The sequence below is a fragment of the Dipodomys spectabilis genome, unplaced genomic scaffold (genome assembly GCF_019054845.1).
Source record: "Dipodomys spectabilis isolate Male_0828 unplaced genomic scaffold, ASM1905484v1 ptg000526l, whole genome shotgun sequence".
In the NCBI taxonomy this organism is placed as follows: Eukaryota; Metazoa; Chordata; class Mammalia; order Rodentia; family Heteromyidae; genus Dipodomys; species Dipodomys spectabilis.
The window spans coordinates 1203046-1225013 of record NW_024871203.1 but is presented as its reverse complement, the minus strand read 5'-3'; the positions used below and the strand labels follow the sequence as shown (position 1 = coordinate 1225013).

Below are 21968 nucleotides of genomic sequence, written 5' to 3'. Positions count from 1 at the left end.
CATTCCATAAGTCTAAGTCTGCCTGTTAAACATACACAGTATTCACAGAATATGTTCACAGTTTGTAGTCACTGCCACATTTAGTTTTAGGGTACTTTCATTTTTCCTCAAAGAAACTTTTCACCTGTCACTGCCCTTATCCGTTTATCTTTCTTAGCTCTAGGCAACCACCAATATTTCTGCCTGTGTAGATTGTGTTTTCTGTAAATGGGATCATGTAATAGGTAGCCTTTCATTCTGGTTTATTTCACTTGGCATACTGTGTTCAAGATTCATCTATGTTGTAGCATGTGTTAGTACTTCACTCTTTTGTATTGCTAAATAATATTCTGGTCTCTGGGCAATATTGATATTACTATTTACGTTTTGTTTTTTCTCCGTCTACTCCTCCCTCTCTCTGTTTCCCCTCCCCTCCCCTCCCCTCCTTTATGGCTGAAGTTGTCTATTTCTTCTTTAGGTCCTTAATTTACCTGTCCTTTGGTTCCAGCTACATGCCTGTGAGCTGTTTCTCAGTTTAGTTTCCACATTGCCAGAAAGGAGAATCTGATAGGTTTGCTACTTCAGCAAATGAGCTCCCCCTTTTCCCATATCTTGTGACCAGAGGCATGGCTTCACAGAGTATAAATCTGGCTGCTAAGGGTGATCTTTTGTGGGGCTGGAGAATACTTTGACAGAGAAGGCATTGAGTAGACAATCTGAAAAGAGTTTGACTGTCTTTGCTTAGTATTTTTTGCTTCAGTCCTGTTCTTTTTTTTTTTTTTTTTTTTTTTAGTAACTGTGATTTTATTGGTTGTGTCAAGGATCAGTACAAAGACATTTCAGTGTGTACACAATTCTTAGGACACGTACCAAAGTGAAAAGCCATGAACTGTTTTGAAAAGTATTCCAGTGACATTCCAGGTTCAAACCCACAAGCAAATTTTCCTTAAGATGAAAACCAAATACCCATATTCCGAATGTTGGCCCTCTGTTATATAACTTCTGCCACGTTACAATGTCACAGCGTGTACACAACACACCCACATTCTCCATCATTCACAGCACAGCAACAATTAGGAAAACTGGACTACTGTGAGCAGAGGTGTGACAGAGCACACAGAGTTCTGACAGAAAGGATCAAGGAGTAGTTTTCTTCAGGAAAACAGTCCTACCAGAAAACAACATGGGACTAGAATTTCAAATATTCAAGACATAAAATGCACAACTGTGTTAGTCTTGTTCTTTTACCAACATTTGATAGTTATTATCCAGCCCTCTTCCCTAGCCACAGCCCATTACTGTTTTCTTTTTTCTTTTTGTCCATTGTGGGGCTTGAACTCATGGCCTGGGTATAGTCCCTGAGCTCTTTTTGTTCAGAGCTAGGGCTCTACCACCTTGAGCCATAGCACCACTTTTGGTTTTCTGATGGTTTGTTGGAGATAAGAGGCTCAAGGACTTTCCTGCCCAGGCTGGCTTTGAACAACACTCCTCAGATTTCAGCCTCCTAAGTAGCTAGGATTACAGGAATGAGCCACCATCGCCTGGCTCTACTACTGTTTTGTTGAGTTGAACTTTCCAGTTTGGATCCTGGATGTATAATAGGAAGATAGTATATATGTAGCAGTTTAGAGACTTTGTATCATTTGTAGTATCTCATTACCTATTTAGAGTGTAAGAGTCACATGGGTAGTGATGGTAGGGCTGGGAGTGAATTACACTTTTCTTGACTCTAGATCCTTTTAGTTTACTTCTTCCTTGACTTACATAGTTACTGTAAATAGATTAGAATGTGTACTAACGTTGCTTTAATAGGGCTGTTATCATCTGGGAAAACAATAAAATCAGATACCATTGATTTGACATACTTTAAGAGGTTTATTATTTGTTTTTAATTTTGAAACTTTGAAAGGACAAATGAGCCTGTCTTTTCTTGTAGTCTGTTAATAGAATTAATGGAGGCCTGAGAAAAATGGTGTAATGCTTTTCCTGCTGTAAATTTTAATGTAAGAAGACTGCTGGTTGCTTTTCTAAAATGCTGATTGCAAAACACTTTATAAGTAAAGGGTACTACAGAGATGCTAAGGAATATGTCTACATTACTTTCTGGAAATGTGATTGGTTTACTAGTGCTCCAAATCTTAAGAGAAATTTACTGATTTTTAGTTTATACCTTTTAATTCTTAGTCTAAAGCATTTATATTAACTACTATGGTTCTGCGTAGTCTTAAAAATTCTGTAGCATTTTTGGTTGTACAAATGATTTAAAACAGTTTAGCTGCCTGTGTTTTTTTTAATCTTACAAATCTGTCTTAACATTTATATTTAAAAAATTTTCCCAGATGTGTTATGTTGTTCCACAGATGTATAAATTGATCTTTTCACTTGAAATCTAAATTTGTGAGTTACTTCAAGGGTGGGAGGTACTAGGAATGATAGGCTGGTAGAGCTAGAGAAGAGAGAAGAGAAGGGCAGAGAAGAGAAGAGAAAGAAGAGAAGGGCAAGTGAATATCTTGTAGCCAGCTCTTTTTCCTACTGCCCAGGCACTGTCAGTCTTTACTCAGAAAAGAGGTTTTTCAGATATGATCATGTGGTAAAGCTCCTACCAAATACGATTGTAATAGTTTACTTCATCAATTTTTAACTTGTGTGACATTTTTGTTGTGTGTTTATCAGGATGGAGAACAAGAACCAATTCCTGAGCTACCAGATTCAAGCTTAGAAATGGGCATTTTGCCCAGAGAGATTCGGAAATTGGTAGAACGGAGAAAACGAGTCAAACAGCTAATGAAGCAGCAAGATTTAAATCCAGACCTTATTCTTCAGGTATATCTTTTTACTCCATGACATCTGAGTGACAGCTTCAGCTCGGACAGTTTGACTGTTTAGGGAGTGGTGTAAATGTCATGCTATGGGAAGGTACATATTTTTATTTTATTTGTGGATAGCTAACCATTCTCAAAAACACTATTGACTGCCTCAGAACAATGGGCCGGATCTTGTCTCTCTGAATCCCAGCAGCTTTGGAGTCTGTATTTACTTGTCTCAGGAGGGTAGGGTATCATGGATCCGGAAGGACAGGTTGGGAATTTTAAGTGTACTATTTTTTACCCCAGGGATATTGAGGGGATTCTCCTTATTGGTGATCTGGACAGATACCTAATGTAATGCTTAAGCATCTGCAAATATTGTTGTTTGTCTTTTATCCTTGTGTGGCCTGCAGTATGACATTCGACAGAAGGCTTTGAAACTCACGGCGAACAGTATGTACGGTTGCCTGGGATTTTCCTATAGCAGATTTTACGCTAAACCACTGGCTGCCTTGGTGACATACAAAGGAAGAGAGGTAAATGGCATAATAACATTCAGGTCTCTAAATTTGAGTATTTGTAACTATTCATGGTAAAATGTGGGAGAGACAAATTCATCTAGTTATACAGCTCCAAATAATCTTTTCTTGAACAAATGTGAGACAGATATGCATTTACATGAACATTCATTCATCACTTCGGTGTGTGTGATTATTTATTAAACTTTTATTTGCTAAGCTTTGTTCTAGCTAGTGGGGATAATATATTGAGCAAAGGTCCTTGTTATGATGAAGCTTGTATTCTACCCAGCGTGGGGGTGGAGGGATGGGGTTGACAGAGATAGAGGATGTGAGGTGGGGAAAGGATTGGGGAAACAGACTAAATAAGTGAGTCAACGAGTGCAAAATGACTAAGACAGTATGATTGGTGTAAGTGCTCTGCAGATAATTAAATCAGGATGACGGCTTAGGGGATATCCAGATAGATGGTTTATATTGGTCAGGTTAAAGTTCTTTAAAAGAAGACACAAGGGAGCTAAATTTAATATTAAGTTTTGTCAGTGAATATAAGTTTATTCAGTTTTAAAGTAGATAGTTGTTGGCAGAATGCTTATATTGGGGATCTATACTTAGAATAGTCTATAGGAACACTTGACAAACTATGTCTTTTTGGCCAAACCCAGCCTGTTGTCTACTTTTGTAAATAAATTATAATTGAAACATAGTCAAGGGCTGGGAATGTGGCTCAGTGGTAGAGTGCTTGCCTAGCATGCCTGAAGCCCTGGGTTCGATTCCTCAGTACCACATAAAGAGAAAAACCGGAAGTGACGCCGGTGACTCAAGTGGGTAGAGTGCTAGCCTTGAGCAAAAGAAGCTTAGGAACAGCGCCCAGGCCCTGAGTTCAAGCCCTAGGATTGGCAAAAAAAAAAGCAACAAAGTCAAATGTACTCATTTGCATACCATATATAACTGTTTCATGCGATGATCACAGAGTTGAGTTGTCAAGATAGAGTGTTGTGTAGCCTGCAAGGCTTACCATTTGGTACTTCAAGGAAAAAGGTTTGCTGAATAGAACTTTTAAAATACTAAAGTGTTCTCTGTTTGCACTATCTAATTAGGTTAATCCTAACTGAGTGAGAAACTGCAGTTTTAGAAATCCATTTTTGAAACGAATTTAAATTGGTCACACATGTTAATGGCTGCTGTATTGAACTGTGTATGCCAACCTGTTATGTGAAGCAGACATCAGGATGTCACTCTTCTGTTGGCAGCCCTGTGCCCTATATGAGAGATTTGACCTAGGACACACTAAGGACAGGCAAAGCGTGTTGAATCACAGTGGTTGTTGGAGTTTATTATGTGCCAGTAACTTATTAAACCATCCAAGAATCCCTTGACCTTTCCCATTTTGTAGATGAGTTAAGGAAGTAAAGGATAATGAGTGGCTGTATTGAATTGAGCTTGTGTCTTTCTGATTGTAAATCTTTTGTTGCGTTAGTGTTGTTTCCTCCATTGCGGGTGTCTTTCATGACTAGTTCCGCTTCATACCCACCCCTTATTGCCAGAGGATCATCTTTTTGCAGTACTCACCACAACACATACACCTTTTTTTTTCCCACATGGGACATAAATAGGGGCCAGTTGAAGTAAGAGAAGGATGTTTGCAGTTTCTTAAGCTAAATTTACTTCAAAATTATTTAAATTTTATTTCTGTATATGTATCCAATGGCTTCTGATAGAATACCATCTTATTTTTGTATTAGGAAATGCACTCACTATGCCCCAACTGGGTGATAATACATAGGTTCACTATTGAGATTGGTTCAAGGTTACTCTTAAGTTTTTCACGAGAGGCAATAGTTGACAATTTACTCCCTTGGAGAGTGCCTCTTGCTGTTGGGAAATCCCTGTTGTTACATTTTCTGCATTGGCTTAGAAATCCAAAAGCTTAAAAGGGCACTGTTGATAATGATAAGCCCCAAATTTGTCCAATGATCTCCCCGACTCCTCTAATCCATTGAATTTTAAGGGCAGTATTTTCATTTAGTTGAATCTTTAGTGCAGTTAAACTCAGTTTTTACTTTTCCATTGTGCAAAATATAACAATAAAAAATCACTAATGAAATATAAAAAAAAACCCTGCTTATTCCTCTAAGAAACAAAGAATTTCAGCTATGTCTAGAAATTATCGTGTGATTCAGATTCTTGGTTTCTACTTTCCCTGTTTCTTATTCCCTTTTCTTCCTATAAATAATATATACAAAATTTATGTAATGTAGGCCTTTAATAAGGTTAATGAGAAATACTTATGTAACTATTCCCTTAAACTCTTATTGTAGATGATTCAAAGAGCTCTATAGAAATTACTGAAACAAAAATGATTGTTAAAGTTTTGGTCATAATTGTTAGTACCAGTGTATGGAAATAGTATATGTAATACTCTTCTTGACTTGCTATGACTCTTCGGATGCGCTCCTAAGTATTTGTGATTTTCAAGCATCTTTTAATTATTAAAGAAGTAGGGTGAGGTATAACATGAGATTTAGTTTGGAGATTCTGGAGTATGTTTATTAACTTATTAAACTGACATTTTTGGTAATAAGAGTGGACAAAGTAATACAGCAACTTGAAGATCTTATAAATTCTTCTGCTTTTAAAGTCCTTATAGGAGCCGGGCGCTGGTGGCTCACACCTGTAATCCTAGCTACTCAGGAGGCTGAGATCTGAGGATCGCGGTTCAAAGCCAGCCCCGGCAGGAGAGACCGTGAGACTCCTATCTCCAATAAACTACCAGAAAACCGGAAGTGGCGCTGTAGCTCAAGTGGTAGAGCGCTCGCCTTGAGCTGAAGAGCTTAGGGACAACGCCCAGGCCCAGAGTTCAAGCCCCACGACCGACCAAAAAAAAAAAAAAAAAGTCCTTATAGGATAAATTCTGTTAAGGTTCAAATAGAAATTAGTAAGGAAGAAATGTGCTTGGCATGCCATTTCAAGAGATGATAAAATTTTGCATATGGATTAATGCAGTTTGGAAATGCCTTGAACTTCTCCCTTTTTATTTTTAACTCTATTTTGTGTGTGTTCAGTTTTGTCAGAATCATGCAGGTTTAACTCTTGTGACCTAATAATTTCTGTAATCAAATGTATTATGGTTGCTAGAGTACTCAGAGTAATTACTAATTGTACTTTTAAAAACAGACTTATAATAAAAGTGCTAATAGTTGTGTCAAATGGGCATCAATATTGTCTTTTCACAGGTATGATCTTTCATGCTTAATCTGTTCGCCAATTTTTAATTACTCAGTGGTAGAGAAATTAGTGATTAAGGATTGTGTGAGAGACCTCACAGTGTGCAGGTTATTTAAAAGTAATGAAGTCAGTGTTTCCAGACAAGAAATATGGAACTTCACTCAAAGACACTCAAAAGTGAATCTGTAAAGTGCTGTCTGTATCAGTGCTTGTTCTCAGTATATGGGTAGAAAGGCATAAAAAGAGAATTTGAGTAAGCCTACAGCACTGAGTTGGCATGTATATTTTTATCAGTTGTCAAGTGTCTGGTGTGGTAATTGAAGTGATTGTTCACTAGATGGCGATAGACACCCTAAGATCATTAATCAATTAAAAATTTTATTCTGTGAACAATAGTGAAGACCATTTAGTGACTTATATCAGGCTTCGTTTTAAACTTACTAATACTGAAACTGTGAATGAAAGGTTGAAACTAGCCTACAGGAATATAGTAGTTGAATCTACTTAGTGATTAAAATAATGATGATTTTGAATCGTAAGTTCTATTGAAGAAATCATATCTGACCATAGAGGCTCCACACATGACTTCCTTAGTCACAGAACCAGAGGCTGATCTAAAGAGAATTGGAAATGATTTTGATAATTTTGCCTTATTGAATTTGTTATTTTTAATTGAGGAGTTTAAAATTTACTGTATATTTATAAGCATTCTCATTGTAATCCTTAGCATAGTGGTAATGTTTGTCTCTATGAAATAATTAGTACTTATGGACCTCAGTATTATTTTATTCCTATACTCAATTATTTTCTGTGCTCTTGAGAAAACTTTTGGATCAGATTTCTGATTCCATTTTTGAGTGAATATGTGCTCTAGTTTGAGTGTAGAGTCCATCCATGTTCATTTTCTTGCCTAGTAGGCTGAAATGAACCCTTGTTGGCTTGTTTGCAGGTGATCATAGACTGTCTAGTTTTCAGTTGTGTTCGGAGCTGAAATTTGTACATCCAAATCATTGCATGTTCCTATTCCAATCTGGGCTAGGCTTTCCATGATTCACTTGGTAATCAGGTAGCACTTGTCAGGAGCCCTGGGAAATGTCATTGGGACAGAAGGCTGTCTAGCCTTTGTTGTTGTCCATGATGGAGGAGGATTTTTCAATTATTGAGTGAGTTTCTCTATCTTTACCTGGGAAAGAATAGAGATTTCACTTTCACAATCCTTTTTTCTTTTGTTATATTTTTTATTTTAAAAGATTTCTTTAGGGGCTGGGAAGGTGGCTCAGTGGTAGAGCGCTTGCCTTGCATACCTGAGACCCTGGGTTTGATTCCTCAGCACCACATAAGCAAAAAGAAAAAAGCCGGAAGTGGCTCTGTGGCTCAAGTGGTAGAGCGCTCGCCTTGAGCTGAAGAGCTGAGGGACAGCGCCCAGGCCCAGAGTTCAGGCCCCACGACTGGACCAAAAAAAAAAAAAAAGATTTCTTTATTGAGATTAAGTAACTACATAAATCTCACAGTACTGTGACATAGTTATACTTGGCTAAAGTCATAAACATATTTTAACCTTCACAATGATAATCATCACCATTCTAATCTACAAAGTTTATGAACTCTACGAACATTAACATTAAAACTATTTCTTCCAGATCGGGTGATGTGTACATTTCTTTCCTTTTGCTTAGTATCAGCATTTCCCTCTTTCTCTCTCATTCTCTCCCTCCCATCACTGCCCTTGAGTTGCTTAGTTCATTTTCATCACTGTCCAGTGCAGTTGTTGGGCCCCTCTGCTGTATTTTTTTCACCTACTTTCCACTGTTTCTGTGTCCTCCTCCCATCTTTCCTCAGATGTGCACCTGTTTACACCATATATGAGGGCAAGAATATAGAATCATCTAAAAATGATAAGACATTAAGAAGAGGTCCTTTGTTTGTCTTTGGGGTTTTTAGTCTGTATATTTAATGTACATATGAACTTTTTCTTAAAAAAAAAATCTTCATTTTTTTTTTTTTTGTCTAAAGTTCAAAGCAAAATACCAAAAAGATGACTAAACACCATTTCCTCCCTACTCACTCTGTTTTTCCCCCCTCTTTAGCAGTAACTCAGGGTTGGTTTTGTGCTTTTCTACCCATATATTGTGCTTCTTGCCTGTGTGTCCCTCCTCCTCCCATTCTTTTTTTCCCCCTTTTTACAACATGTGTATATATGTGTGTATGTACATCTGACTCACTAAAAGATTTTACTGTCTATGTATCATGCGATATATATTTTCTTGTAAAAAGGTAAGGGGTCATCCTACTCTGTATACCATCACAATTTAAGTGTGTTCATCAATTTTGATAAGTTTTCAGATTTGACTCACTGTTAATTATCATAAAATATTCCATTGAATAAGCATGGTATACTTTTTCATTGTCCCTTTTTTGGTAAAGGGACAAGGTCTTACTATGTAGCTCAGGTAGACCTCAAACTAGTCATTCTCTTACCTCAGCTTCCTGAATGCTGGGATTGCAGGTGTATTTGACTGTGCTTGACCTTTATACATGATTTTCAGTTTCCAAGTTTTTCATAATTGTTTTTTGTTGTTTTTACAAGCACTGCTGCAGTAGGCAGTAACATCCAAACAAGAGTTTCTGTTTCACATTCCTAAAAGTAGAATTAATGTCCCCAAGCAGCATGGGATTTTATTGATAAGAATAATCATTTAATTTACTGTAATGAGCTAAATTCTTTTATGTAATCATCTTCAGCTACAGTTTTGATGGATAATCTATAAAGAATAAGAAGTGATTTTGATATAGTTTTTCAATTTTTGGTCTATGTTTTCTTTTTTTAATGTTATGTTGTACAAAGGGGTTACCACTCCATAAGTCATGTTATGAATACAGTGTTTTCTTCATCAGTATCACACCTTCTGTCATGCTCTGCATTTTTTCTGTTTTCCTGTCAAAGGGTTTAAATATTTGTCAATATGTTCAGAGTCCTTAGAATTGTACATCCTTGTCAGTATTTGTTACTATCAGATTTTTTTTGAGATAAAATCTCTGTGTAACCCAAGCTGGCCTTGAATTCACTATGAAGCCCAGACTAGCTGCAAGCTTGCTATCTTTCTACTTCTGTCTCCTGAATGCTGGGGTTACAGGCATGCTCCACCATGCCTGGCTTAGAATTTTTTTTTGTCAGTTTCATTACTGATAAGTGCTATCTTGCTGTGATTTTAATTTGTGTTCACTAGCTTTTTCATTAGGTTGGGAATCTTTTCATGTTTATTAACGCTTCTATTTTCTCATCTGAGTTGACTATATGAACATATATGTCCTATTTTGATGGATTGTATGCTTCTTGCTATTTCTTAGATATTCAAAAGCTAATCCTCATTTGGTCATTTGTGTTGAAGTCACTTTTTTTTAGTCTGTGGCTTGTCTTATAACTTCATTTGTGGTCTTTCACTGTGCAGAATTTTCTAATTTCAATGGTCAATAATTGATTTTTCCTTTTTATACTATATAGAATTTTTTTCTTAAGAAATGTTTTCTTTTGGTAACAGAAATTCTCTCTTATTTTCCTTTAAGAATTGCAAAGTTTGGGGCTGGGAATGTGGCTTAGTGGTATAGTGCTTGCCTCGCATGCAAGATACCCCTGCGTTTGATTCCATACCATATAAACAGAAAAAGCTGGAAGTGGATCTGTGGCTCAAGTGGTAGAGTGCTAGCCTTGAGCAAAAGTTGCTCAGGGACAGTGCCCAGGACTGGCAAAACAAAGAATTGCAAAGTTTGGTCTTTTTATTTAGATATTCAATCCTTCTGGAAAATATTTTTAGGAATAGTATAATTTAGAGGTCAGTTGTATTTGCTCATTTTACTCTTTGTGGATTTGGTGAACTCATTACTATGTTCCAGGTCCTGACAAACTGTGACTCTTGGCTAAATCTGCCACTGCCTGTTTTTGTAAATAAAGTTTTATTGGAACACAGCCATACCTATTTGTTTCTGACTGTGCTATAATAACAGAGTTGCATAGTTGCCACAGAGACTGAGTAACCTTCAATATGTAAACATGTATTGTCTAGCTGTGTACAGAAAAAGTTTGCCAGCCTCTGATCTAAAAGGATAATCATGTGAAATAGAAGAGTAACTCTTGTTTCTAACATTACCAGGCAGAGTTGGTGAAATAGAGGAATTATAATGAAGGTAGTAGGAAAGATGGCCATAAAAATAGATTTTGCAGTTTTACTGGCTCTAAATTGTCATGAGAACTTACAGCTTGATTAGAGTAAAGGGGAAGGTCTGTGAATTCCAAAAAGATTTCATGTAACAGTTTGTGTGTCTATGCATATGTGTGTATCTTCTAGGAAGCATAGCACAGAAGAGAATATTCACAGGAGATCAAGATGTGAAACTGGTAAAAAGAAAAGAAAAGAAAAAATTAATTCTTGTAAATGTATTTTTGCTCACTGTAGTGTGAAGGGAAACTACAGCCTCAAAAATGTGTGCTTTTTCCTATCTGAAACATGGCTGTGACTTTTCCTACCAGATCACACCCATGGAAACTGTGTGAGTAGAGGACAAAGGGTCCTCATTTGGTTTCCAGTGTTGTCATAGCCACCATTACAACTGCTTTTGACTTCAGCTAGCTTACTTACATTTGGGGGCGGGGTGGTCAGTCCTGGGGCTTGAACTCTGGGCTGGGGCACTGTCCCTGAACTCTTCAGCTCAAGGCTAGTACTCTACCACTTGGGCCACAGCACCAGTTCTGGGCTTTTTCTGTTTATGTGGTACTGAGGAATTGAACCCAGAACCTCATGCATGCAGGACAAGCACTCTACCACTGAGCCCCCTTCCCAGCCCTTACTTACATTTTGATTTTTTTTTTTTTTTTTTGAGCCATAGTCTCACTGTATAGCTCAGACTAGCCTCAGCCTCCTGAGTGCTGGGATTGGAGATGTGAATCACTATGCCTGGCCCTTGATTTTTTTTAAACATAAAGTTAGTATGAGGATTTTTAAAGCTGAAACAAAAGATTAATATATTTTGGTAGATATATTTTATGTAATTATAGATGATCACTTTTCTAGCATCATGCTTGCTAGTAGGCAGAATTAGATGCCAGAGAAACTTTACATCTCTTTCTGTTATATTTCAGGGATGTTTGGGTTCTTAATTTATTGCACCTTCTTTAGAATTGATAGTATTCAATTTTATTAATTTGTATTCTATCAGTGCACTCATTACATTTCATGTCAAATGAGTTCAAATTCTTAGTTCAAATTAATAGTTATTTTAGAACCTAGGTTTGTTTCATTTATTATTGAATTCTATAGAAACAGCTATCTTCAGTCAAGTAAGTGGCATATTAACCGCAGATCATTTATATTGATTAACTTGTACTAAGGAGTATCTCCATTTGCTTGGCCATTTGTCTGTAGCCTTTCTATAAATTGATGGAAGTAATGTTGCTAAATAGTAAGATGAGAAGAGGAAGCACTACTCTGAAAACATTCCATGGAAGGCCAGGCAAGACTATAGTTAGTTAGATTGTTAATAATTTGAGAAATGAACATCAAAAATGGAATAATTCATGTATAGTTCTTTTCATATGTGATTCTTACAATGGACATATACAAAATATCCTTATATATGATATATAAGCATGTATTTATTATACAATTTCTTCTGTATGTATAGTTTAGTGTCCCCTTTGTTGTATTGTAGAAATCATTGAGCTCCACATAGACCTGATTTGAGAGCAATCTATATGGTAAACACTGAGTATTCTTTTTTTTCAAAGTAGCAAAAACTTCTGACTGGGAACAACTCCAGTGTGACTTTACCACATTAGCACCTCCAGGATGCCTGGATATTGACTTTTTTGTGCCCTTTGGCCTTTTGGATATTTGAAAGATATAAGTATAGAACGTCACAACATGATTGATGTTAAGAGGCAGCTGGGAAGAGAAATACAGGATGGGTCAAACCCAATTCTGCTGTGAAACAGACCTGGGTCTGTGACTGTAAAACAAGAAAACTTTATCAAGGAGAGCATTTAGATATTCTCTCATTTATTCCCTTTGCATGTACTCAAGTTTTTGAATGGTTGCCACATCTTTATCTTACCTGAGCTTTGGGGTACTCACACATTGGCCCATATGCCATGATTATATGTCTTTGTCTAAGGAGGAGCATCCCTCTAATTTGATTTCTTTTTCTTCTTTTTTTGTTGGTCATGGGCTTGAACTTTGGGCCTGGGTACTATCCTTCAGCTCTTTATCTCAAGGCAATCCCTCTATCACTTGACCCACAGTGCCACTTCTGGTTTTCTGCTGGTTAATTGGAGATAAGAGTCTCATGGACTTTCCTGCCCTGGATGACTTTGAACTGCGATCCTCAGATCTCAGCCTCCTGATTAGCTAGGATTACAGGCATGAGCCACTGGCGCCCATCTGCCCTAATTCTATTTGTAAATATTAGTTGCAGTAAGAGATTGTCCTATAGTTGTGGTTAGGCCTTGTAGTCTTTTATTAAACATTAAAAAAATTATCTTTAAAGCTAGGAACTGGTGGTTCATACCTGTATTCCTAGTTGCTCAGGAGGATGAGGTCTGAGAGTCATGGTTTGAAGCCAGACCAGGCACGAAAGTCCATGAGACTCATATCCTATTAACCACCAGAGAATGGGAAGTGGTGCTGTAGTTCCAGTGGTAGAGCAATAGCGTTGAGCAAAAGAGCTCAGGGCTTAGTGCCCAGGCACTGAGTTCAAACCCTGCGGCTGACCCCCCCCCCCCCCCCCCCCCAAATACTATCTTTAAGTAGTTGTATAATGGGATTTTGGTTCAGCATGTCAATTTATGAATACAATGCATCTTGATCAGCGTCACTATTTCTCCCCCCTCCCCACCTCTCTAGTCTTTCAGCATCTTTTTTCAATTAAATACCTTTGGAGTTCCGTCATCGGAATTTTCTTATTCTCGATTTATATGCGTGCCTTTTTCACTTGTGCATTGGATTCCCTCCCTCCTCTTTCTCCCTCCCTCTGCCTCACGATCACTAGGCAGGCCTCTACTAATATGCCACTCCTCTCGCCTTTTCATGTACTAGTTATTTTAAGATAAGGGTCTTGCTTTCTGTTCAATCTCATGCCTGGACCATGCCCCTCCTGTTTACGCTTCTTGCAGTAGCTGAGAGGACAGGAGAGCCACCATGTTCAGCTTCTTCTGTTGAGATGAAGTGTCATGAACTTTTTTTTTTTTTTTTTTTTTTGCTAGTCCTGGAGCTTGAACTCAGGGCCTGGGCACTGTCCCTGAGCTTCTTTTGCTCAAGGCTAGCACTCTACCACTTGGGCCAGTGTCACTTCTTGCTTTTTCTGTGTATGTGGTACTGAGGTATGGAACCCCCAGGGCTTCATGCATGCTAGGCAAGCACTCTACCACTGAGCCACATTGCCAGCCCATCCCCCACTTTTTTTTTGGGGGGGGGGAGCTTAGAGTGGTCTGGAGTTTTGATCATCTCAATCTCAGCTTCCTCTGTACTGGAATGACAGGGTCAAGTCACCATGCTCAGCTATTAGTTGAAAAGGGGTCTTTTGAACTTTTTTTCTTTGCTGGTCGTGGGGCCTGAACTCTGGGCCTAGGCACTGTCCCTCAGTTCTTCAGCTTAAGGCTAGTGCTCTGCCACTTGAGCCACAGCGCCACTTCCAGCTTTTTCTGCTTATGTGGTGCTGAGGAATTGAACCCAGAGCCTCAAGCATGCAAGGCAAGCACTCTACCACTGAGCCACCTTCCCATCCCTCTTTTGAGCTTTTAACCTAGGGAGGCCTAAAAAAACTGTTAGTCCTCCTGATCTCAGCCTTCCTAGTTGCTAGGATTATAGACATGAGCCACTGAGTGTGGCTGGATTTTTTGTTGTTGTTGTTGTCGGTCGTGGGGCCTGGCCGCTGTCCCTCAGCTCTTCAGCTCAAGGCTAGCACTCTACCAATTGAGCCACAGCGCCACTTCTGGCTTTTTCTGCTTATGTGGTGCTGAGGAATTGAACCCAGAGCCTCATGCATGCTAGGCAAGCACTCTACCACTGAGCCACCTTCCCAGCCCTGGCTGGATTTTTTAATACCACCTTGTCAAGTGAAGTTCCATAAACTAGTATCAATACTTAAAATTATTTTCTTTATTAACAAAAACCAAACCGGAAGAAAAAAGCCTTCATTTCAGATTATCTTTGTGTTTTTCGATCTTTACTTGTATCCATTTGGTAAGAGATCATGCTTTAGATATGTTTGTGTCCCACCTAGCCCTTGGCCTCACACAGCAGATGCTTGTTTTATCTCTGAGATCATGTTTACCATGTGTTGCTGCAGTTACAGATGGGTAGGTGTGGAAGTGGCACAACATTTTTAAATGGGGTTTTGGCATTTAATATCATTTTGAGTTGATAAGAATGACTAGACAAGAAAAAGGATACTTTTGTACCTTTATATAAGGAGGTCTTATTTGAGAAGGCAGAGATGAGGTATTTTTGCTTTTATATTTTGCCCTCTTAATTATTGAAGCCATTGAGAATGTGGCTAAGGCTGAGAAGATAGATAAATAGTATCAGACTGACCTTGCATCGGTGCCATGCCTCTACTTAGATAGATTAAGTTTAATTACCTTGAGTTGAATTGCATAGATTGAGTCCATGGCAATCTCTTTCTTTCGTTTCCAACCCGCATCAGAACAGGTGACTTTCTGTTAACCCACATTCATTTCACTTTCTCTGTATGCGAAAATTTCACATAAACCTATTTTAGTGTATGTTTTTTTTTTTTTTTCCACAAGCCGCGTGTTATTTGACAGGTGTTCTAAAGCTCCTTGCTTTGGCAGTGAACCAAGATGACAGAGCAGTAATGATTTCAAAAGTGCTATTCCCTCCTTGTTAAGAGACAAAAAGAAGTGTGAAGTTATTAACCACTATTCACTAGTGGCATGGAAACTGGTGTAAGGTTTAATTATCTTGTTCTACAGTTGGTCTGCATAGGTTATTTCCTGGCTAATACTACTCTTAAGGAAAGTGAAAAAATACCATATAACTTTACTATTTTTCTCCCACTTCTTAGGCCTTTCACTTTTCACAGATTATAGGTAAATAGACTGAAGAGAAAGGATTACTTAAAACCCAAAATAATTGACCTTTTCTGCTTCATAGGATTTCCCTTTTCATCTGCCCAGGTAATAGATTTATGGGTGGCATGGCAGCACTGAACGACCTTGCAAATTCCCAATCCTCTACCTCCAGATGAATTAGATGCCCAAGTGTTTGCATCTGCAGTGTGCATGATGTTACTACACTGTCTGCTTACTTTATCCATGCTGGGTATATTTAGTGCTAATTGGAAGAACCTTCTTTTGGCAGCCTGTGCTGTCTGGTGGCTTGAGCATATTTTTCACAACAGTAGAGTCAGGCGCATTAAAGGCATAGCCATGTGAAATTTAAAAACAAGCTCCTTGTTCTTATGGCTCAGGACTGGTTAACTGAGGGAAAACCAATAGAATAGTGCCTTCTGTTTGTGTTTAATCATTTCAGTGGGCAGCGTGAGCCTGTGTCTTTTTGCCAGATCATAAATACTGTGTTAAATTACAGTGAGCCCAGTTTGGTAAGTTGTGGGAGTTTTAGAAGGCGGAGAGAATAGTTTTATTTATGTGTATATGTGTGAAGACACCATTTGATTTTAAGCCAGAGATTCCTGGCCACTGTAGTCATCATTTTAGCGATCTTGTACTTACTTTAAAATTTAATGTTATCATTGGATTATACAGCTGTCCTTGTTTCCTTAGTAGTATATTTGTTGTGTGTGGTTGAATTAGCTTGTACCCCTTTTAAATTTGAACATATTAATCTCAAAATCTAAAAATTTCCATCTTTTAAAAAGCAAGATGCAATAGAACATACCCGAAAGTGAATCCTTACATTTTTTAAAAGAGCAGCCAAATTTGAGTGATTTTTAGGAAGTTTATGTGTGGTCTTCAGAATTCTACGAAGTACTAATTTATCCTAATGGATTTGGACTTATTTTTCTATCTGTTCTTTTTGGCTTTATTTATTTTGTACATTTAGCAAATGAGTTTGCCATTTTAGGGCTAGTGATGAGAATCTTTTGCCTTCAGGCTAAGAGTGGGGATGGAAGTAGAACAAAGATATTAGATTTCTTTCATAATTGGAGTGTCAGACATTTGGCTATATTTACTCCAGGGGCTTTTTGCCCCCGCTGATATAGCTATGGGCTACTTTTTGAGCCCCGGGTAGGAGTGTGTGTGCATTCCCTGATGGGGGTAGTGACAGTTGAATAGCTCATAGGCTATTAATAATGTACATTGTTCCCAAGGACTCATGTAATATTTCTGAGCACCGGCCAGCAGGGCAGAGTGTAGGCTAATTAAGTTGGACTAGATGGCATGATGTGATTGTCAGCTCATAATTTAATCATAGGAAAAATCTGGATATTTCTTCTTTAATGTATCCTGATTGGGCAGAGAAAAATAACTTGTTTTCAGAAGATTGACTTAGAATGAGTAATATATTTAATTCAATTACTGGATCTCGCTTCATAGTTGTAATATTTGAGAGAAATGACATTGTTTGTGACTTATTGGTTGGAGATGAAAGTTGAGTAAGAGATTAGGAGATCAAAACTTGTAATTAACTAGTGGTAAACAAAGAAACGGTCTTCTGTAGGCACAAAAAAAAAAAAAAACCACACAAAAATGTCGGTGTATGCATTGGAAGAAGCTTTGGACTAGATGGTAAGGGTGTCATAGTCATTCATTTGCTTTGTGTGGCTTTTTTTTTTTTTTTTGCTGGTCCTGGAGCTTGAATTCAGGGCCTGGACACTGTCCCTGAGCTTCTTTTGCTCAAGGCTAGCACTCTACCACTTAAGCCACATGCCCATTTCTGGATTTTCTGTTTATGTGGTACTGAGGAATAGAACCCGGGCTTCATGCATGCTAGGCAAGCACTCTACCACTAAGCCACATTCCCAGACCAAATATTATTTATACCAAAACTGTGTTTTTTTTTTGTTTTTTTTTTGGGTTGGTCACAGGGCTTGAACACAGAGCATGGGTTCTGTCCCTGAGCTTCTTAGCTCAAAGGTAGTACTCCACCATGTGGAACCATAGCTCCACTTCTTATGTGGCTTTGAGCAAGTCATCCTGCCTGTGTGTTTCACTTGGCAAAGGGTGCTAGATGATAGTGAGTGCTGCACTGAGGGCATTGGGTTCAAAGCACATTAATAGTAGCTCATGTGTTCTTCAGAATAACCTAGAGGAAGCAATTATAAGGCATTGAGCACCCTATCTACCAGGTGGTGGCTATGGTGCTGGTAAGTTTTAGGTAATCGAGGATCTTGTGCTCATGAAGTTTTTATTCTGGCAGGTGATAGCTATTAATGAAATGGACAAATGAATCATTTTGCTGTTTTGAAAAAGTGCAAAAAAAAAAAAAAGAGAGCATTATTTCTTAGTGCTGGTAGCAAAGCCCTTGATATAAACTATAAAAGCAGAAGATTCCTAAGTCCATGACACCTGAAATAATGAGATCTATAGAGTGTGGGCTAGAGTTAACTAGGTAAAGGGTTGTATAACAAATATTCCAAAAATAGTGTGTACAGAGATCTTGTGTGGTGGGTTGAAGCCTGCCTGAGTTGAAGAAGTCAGAGTGGATGAGGAGAGCCTGATTAGTAGGCTATTATTAGAATATTCCAGGTAAGGTGTGGTAGTAGCTTGGCTGGTATAATAGTATTCATGGGGAGAGAGAAGAATCGTGACATGACAGAGATAGAAGAGGAAAACAGCCCACAAAACTTGGTGATCAATTGGATGTGGAGTTTAGGATGGGAAATGTATTAAAGTCAGCTTCCTTTCTGACGTAAGCATGCAGATAGAAGGGGTGCCTTTGACTGAGGTGAAGAGCATTGGAGGATGACCAGGTGCAGGGCAGGGAAAAGGTATGATGAACAGTTTGATCTTAGACATGCTGTTTTAAAAATATTTTTATTTTTAACTAACATAGTAATTGTACATATTTGAGACATAGTACCACATATATATGGAATACAGTGTTACAGATATGTGTCTGTACACGTATATGTATATAATAGATATCTCATAAATATATGAGTTTGATATATGTTTATATGTTTATGTATATATACATACACACACACACACACATATATATATATATATATATATATATATATACATACATACACATACACACCCACACATGTCAATTTTTGTCAGCCCTAGTTATCCTAATACATTGTAGAATATTAGAATTTCTTCATCTTGTTGAACTGTACCCTGTAATGGACGTATTAATTTTGAAGTGGCAGGATATGAATTTGGGAGTTGTCAGTATGTGGGGGTAAATTAAGCCTTGGACATGGGTAAAATTATTTTGAAATAGAGGAAAGAGTAGGAAGAGAAGTGGGTGTGTGACTGAGTTTTATGGATCCCCAGCTTGGTGGAGGAGGATAGGCGTAAGAATTAGGTTGTTAAAAAATAATCAGAAAAGGAGGAAAGGTAGGAATAGGTATTGTGGAAGCCTGAAAAGAGTGTTTGAAGGAGGTAGTGGGCAACTGTGACAAAGAGACGGTGCCTGTTAATTTGAACATTTTCCATTGATTTTTGAGGCAGGGAAATAAACAATTCCCTCCTATTAATGCTTCACTTTGAGTGCAGCCATGGTGGTGAGTCTGAATTGCTGTAGGAAGATGTTAAAATTTTCCATAGGTCATAAATAAGGAGTTTGAGGCCTGGAAGATGGAACTACGGAACACCTCAACTGAGTGACAGAACTGGAATCCAGGCCTTGCCTTAGGAGCCTCAACCTCCTTCCTCTAACCATTATACTCTACTCCTCCAGTTTCCTGGCTGAGCAGGTTAGCCTGGGAACTGAAGAGGAAAACAGGGAAAGGGCTTTGCTTTCCCCTGAGGTGAGAACCCACTGGCTAGCTATTTATCCTCTTTGAGTCTCAGCTTCCATCTTTTAAAAACAATCCAATGAGTTGTTGCGCAAATTCAGTGAGGTAATATGTGTTGATGGCTTTGTGCATGTTTGATGCATAATAAGTACTCAGTGAATGAATGTTAGCTAGAACATAAATAACTCTTCGTTGTTTGTATGTGCCCTCAGAGCCTCTTTTACATTCAACCATGTTTTTTCTTTTACTGGAACACTTAATAGTCTGCTCTGAAAAGACCAATTTATATGCTATTTGCTAAATTATTTTCCAGTTTCTGTTTTTCCTTTGCCATTTCTTCTGCTTTTTGTGCCTTTGACCACCTACACTACTAATTTCTGTGCATTCTCGTTGAGTTTTCTTTTAAAACTCACTTTCCATGACTTATTTAACCTGATCTTCCTTAACTCCCCAACTTAATGTTACGCTACCTTCATTCACTCTTAAAAGTTTCACAAGTTTGTTCCTTCCATTTTGCTAAATAAAAAAATTCAGGGGGCAGGAGTGATTTTTAATATCTTTTAGTAGTACCAGTTAAAGTGCTTAAAGTGGTGAGCACAAAATGGTAAACTTATTTTTATCTCAGAACTAGGTTTTGCTTTGTCATTTTCTTTTCAGCCTATTCCTAAGATCTAGTAAGTCCCGCCTATTTGATCTCGAAAGTATTCAAATCACCTGTTTCTTTTTATTGACACTGCCATCCCTATGATTAGGTCAGGCCACCAAATCCAGTTCTAATGTAGCAAGTAGAAATACACACACACACACACACACACACACACACACACACACACACACACACACACACACACACACACACACACACACACACACACACACTGTGTGTGTGTGTGTATTTCTACTTGCTACATTAGAACTGGATTTGGTGGCCTGACCTAATCATAGGTGTGTGTGTGTGTGTGTGTGTGTGTCATGGGGCCTGAACTCTAGGCCTGGGTACTGTCCTCAGCTCTTCAGCTCAAGGCTAGCACTCTACCACTTGAGCCACAGTGCCACTTCCGGCTTTTTCTGCTTATGTGGTGCTGAGGAATTGAACCCAGGGCCTCATGCATGTAAGACAAGCACTCTACCACTGAGTCACCTTCCCAGCCCCCTAGAACTATATTTTTTAAGGTATAGATGCATCATCATGTCCTCCAGTGGATTCCCATCTCACTTCATCTTGCACTACAAGGTCCTATGAAGTTTGCTTCACCTCACCTTTGTGTACCTACTCACTAACTTCCAGTCTGGCCTGGTAGTTGGAGATGGAGTCTCTCAGACTTTTCTGCCCAGGCTGGCTTTGAACTACTTTCTTCCAGGTCTCAGCCTTCTCAGTAGCTAGGATCATAGGTGTGAGCCAGCTGGAATGGAATTCTTAAGATTAGCTGATGAAACAAGGGTAAAAAGATGGGAATGAGGAGGAATGCTTCTTCCTGTCATATATATTGTGTAATTAAATGATGGCAGCCTTCCACCACCACTGAAACTTGAAGTGGTCCCAAAACATTATCTGTGTAGCTTGTCTGCGACACTCTTCACTTGCTAAAATGTTGAAGGTTGTAGATTGTTCACCTTAAGCAGAATAAACAAATAGATGCAGAAAATGTCTTCAGTAATCTTTGCTTGATGAGCAGAAGCTAGTGGTTGTTTAGAACAAATAAAGGAGATAAAAACTCCCCTAACTTTTATTTACCAATCAGATTGCAAAGGAAAAAATAGCCTATTTTTAGACTGAGGCTTCAATTATGCTAAGCCTCGAAGATAATGAAACAGTCTGACACAAAAGAGTGTGGTGACGCAAATTTGTGTGGTGAAATTCCAATACATTCACTGACTTTTTAGGATTCTGCACAGTGAATATTAAGCTCCTAAAGTGTTTGTTGCCCGGAAACAGTGCTTTATTCTTTTTACATGCAGTGTAATGAAGTGAACCTGTGTTGTAATTTGTTTCTCGAAAGGAAAAGGGGAAATTAACACACAACATCCATTCCTGCATCCTATCTTTGGCCTTTTATGTGTGCCTTTTATGTGCTGAAGCCACCAAGTCTGTTGTCGGTAATGCTGCATATTGCCTCCTGTCTTGGCCACTCTAATTTTTCTTAATGCTCTATCCAGTAGGAGTTTCCAGTTTTTCCATTTAATTTTATATTATAGATTTGGCAGAATTTGGAGGCTTTTCTTTTCTGCCATTCTTTTCTTTGTGTAAGAATTATGCTTAGCTTTTCCGCTCCCATTCTTTCTTAATCATGTCAGGTGATGCCTTTCCTTGGAACTAATTAGTTTGGGAGGTTTAAGTGAAATGTGTGCTGGCACTGGACCTCGTTGGCTGAATTAGTGGAAGTTGGCTATTAGTGCTCACCCAGTCTCATGCCGCCTTTCCATTTACAGGTTTGGTAATATGCTTCTGGGTTTTTATTTTGCTACTTGTGGTTGTTGTTCTGAAATGAACCTG

At 38.3% G+C, this 21968-nt stretch overlaps 1 protein-coding gene across 1 annotated transcript in view; it reads left to right on the top strand.

Annotated features, from left to right (window-relative positions):
- The window catches only part of Pola1 (DNA polymerase alpha 1, catalytic subunit), a 314048-nt gene that overhangs the window by 54798 nt on the left and 237282 nt on the right, over window positions 1-21968 (top strand). The window contains exons 25-26 of the mRNA XM_042670176.1: window positions 2653-2802; window positions 3200-3322. Of these exons, the coding sequence (XP_042526110.1) occupies window positions 2653-2802; window positions 3200-3322 (273 nt within the window). The remainder of the gene's footprint in view (window positions 1-2652; window positions 2803-3199; window positions 3323-21968) is intronic.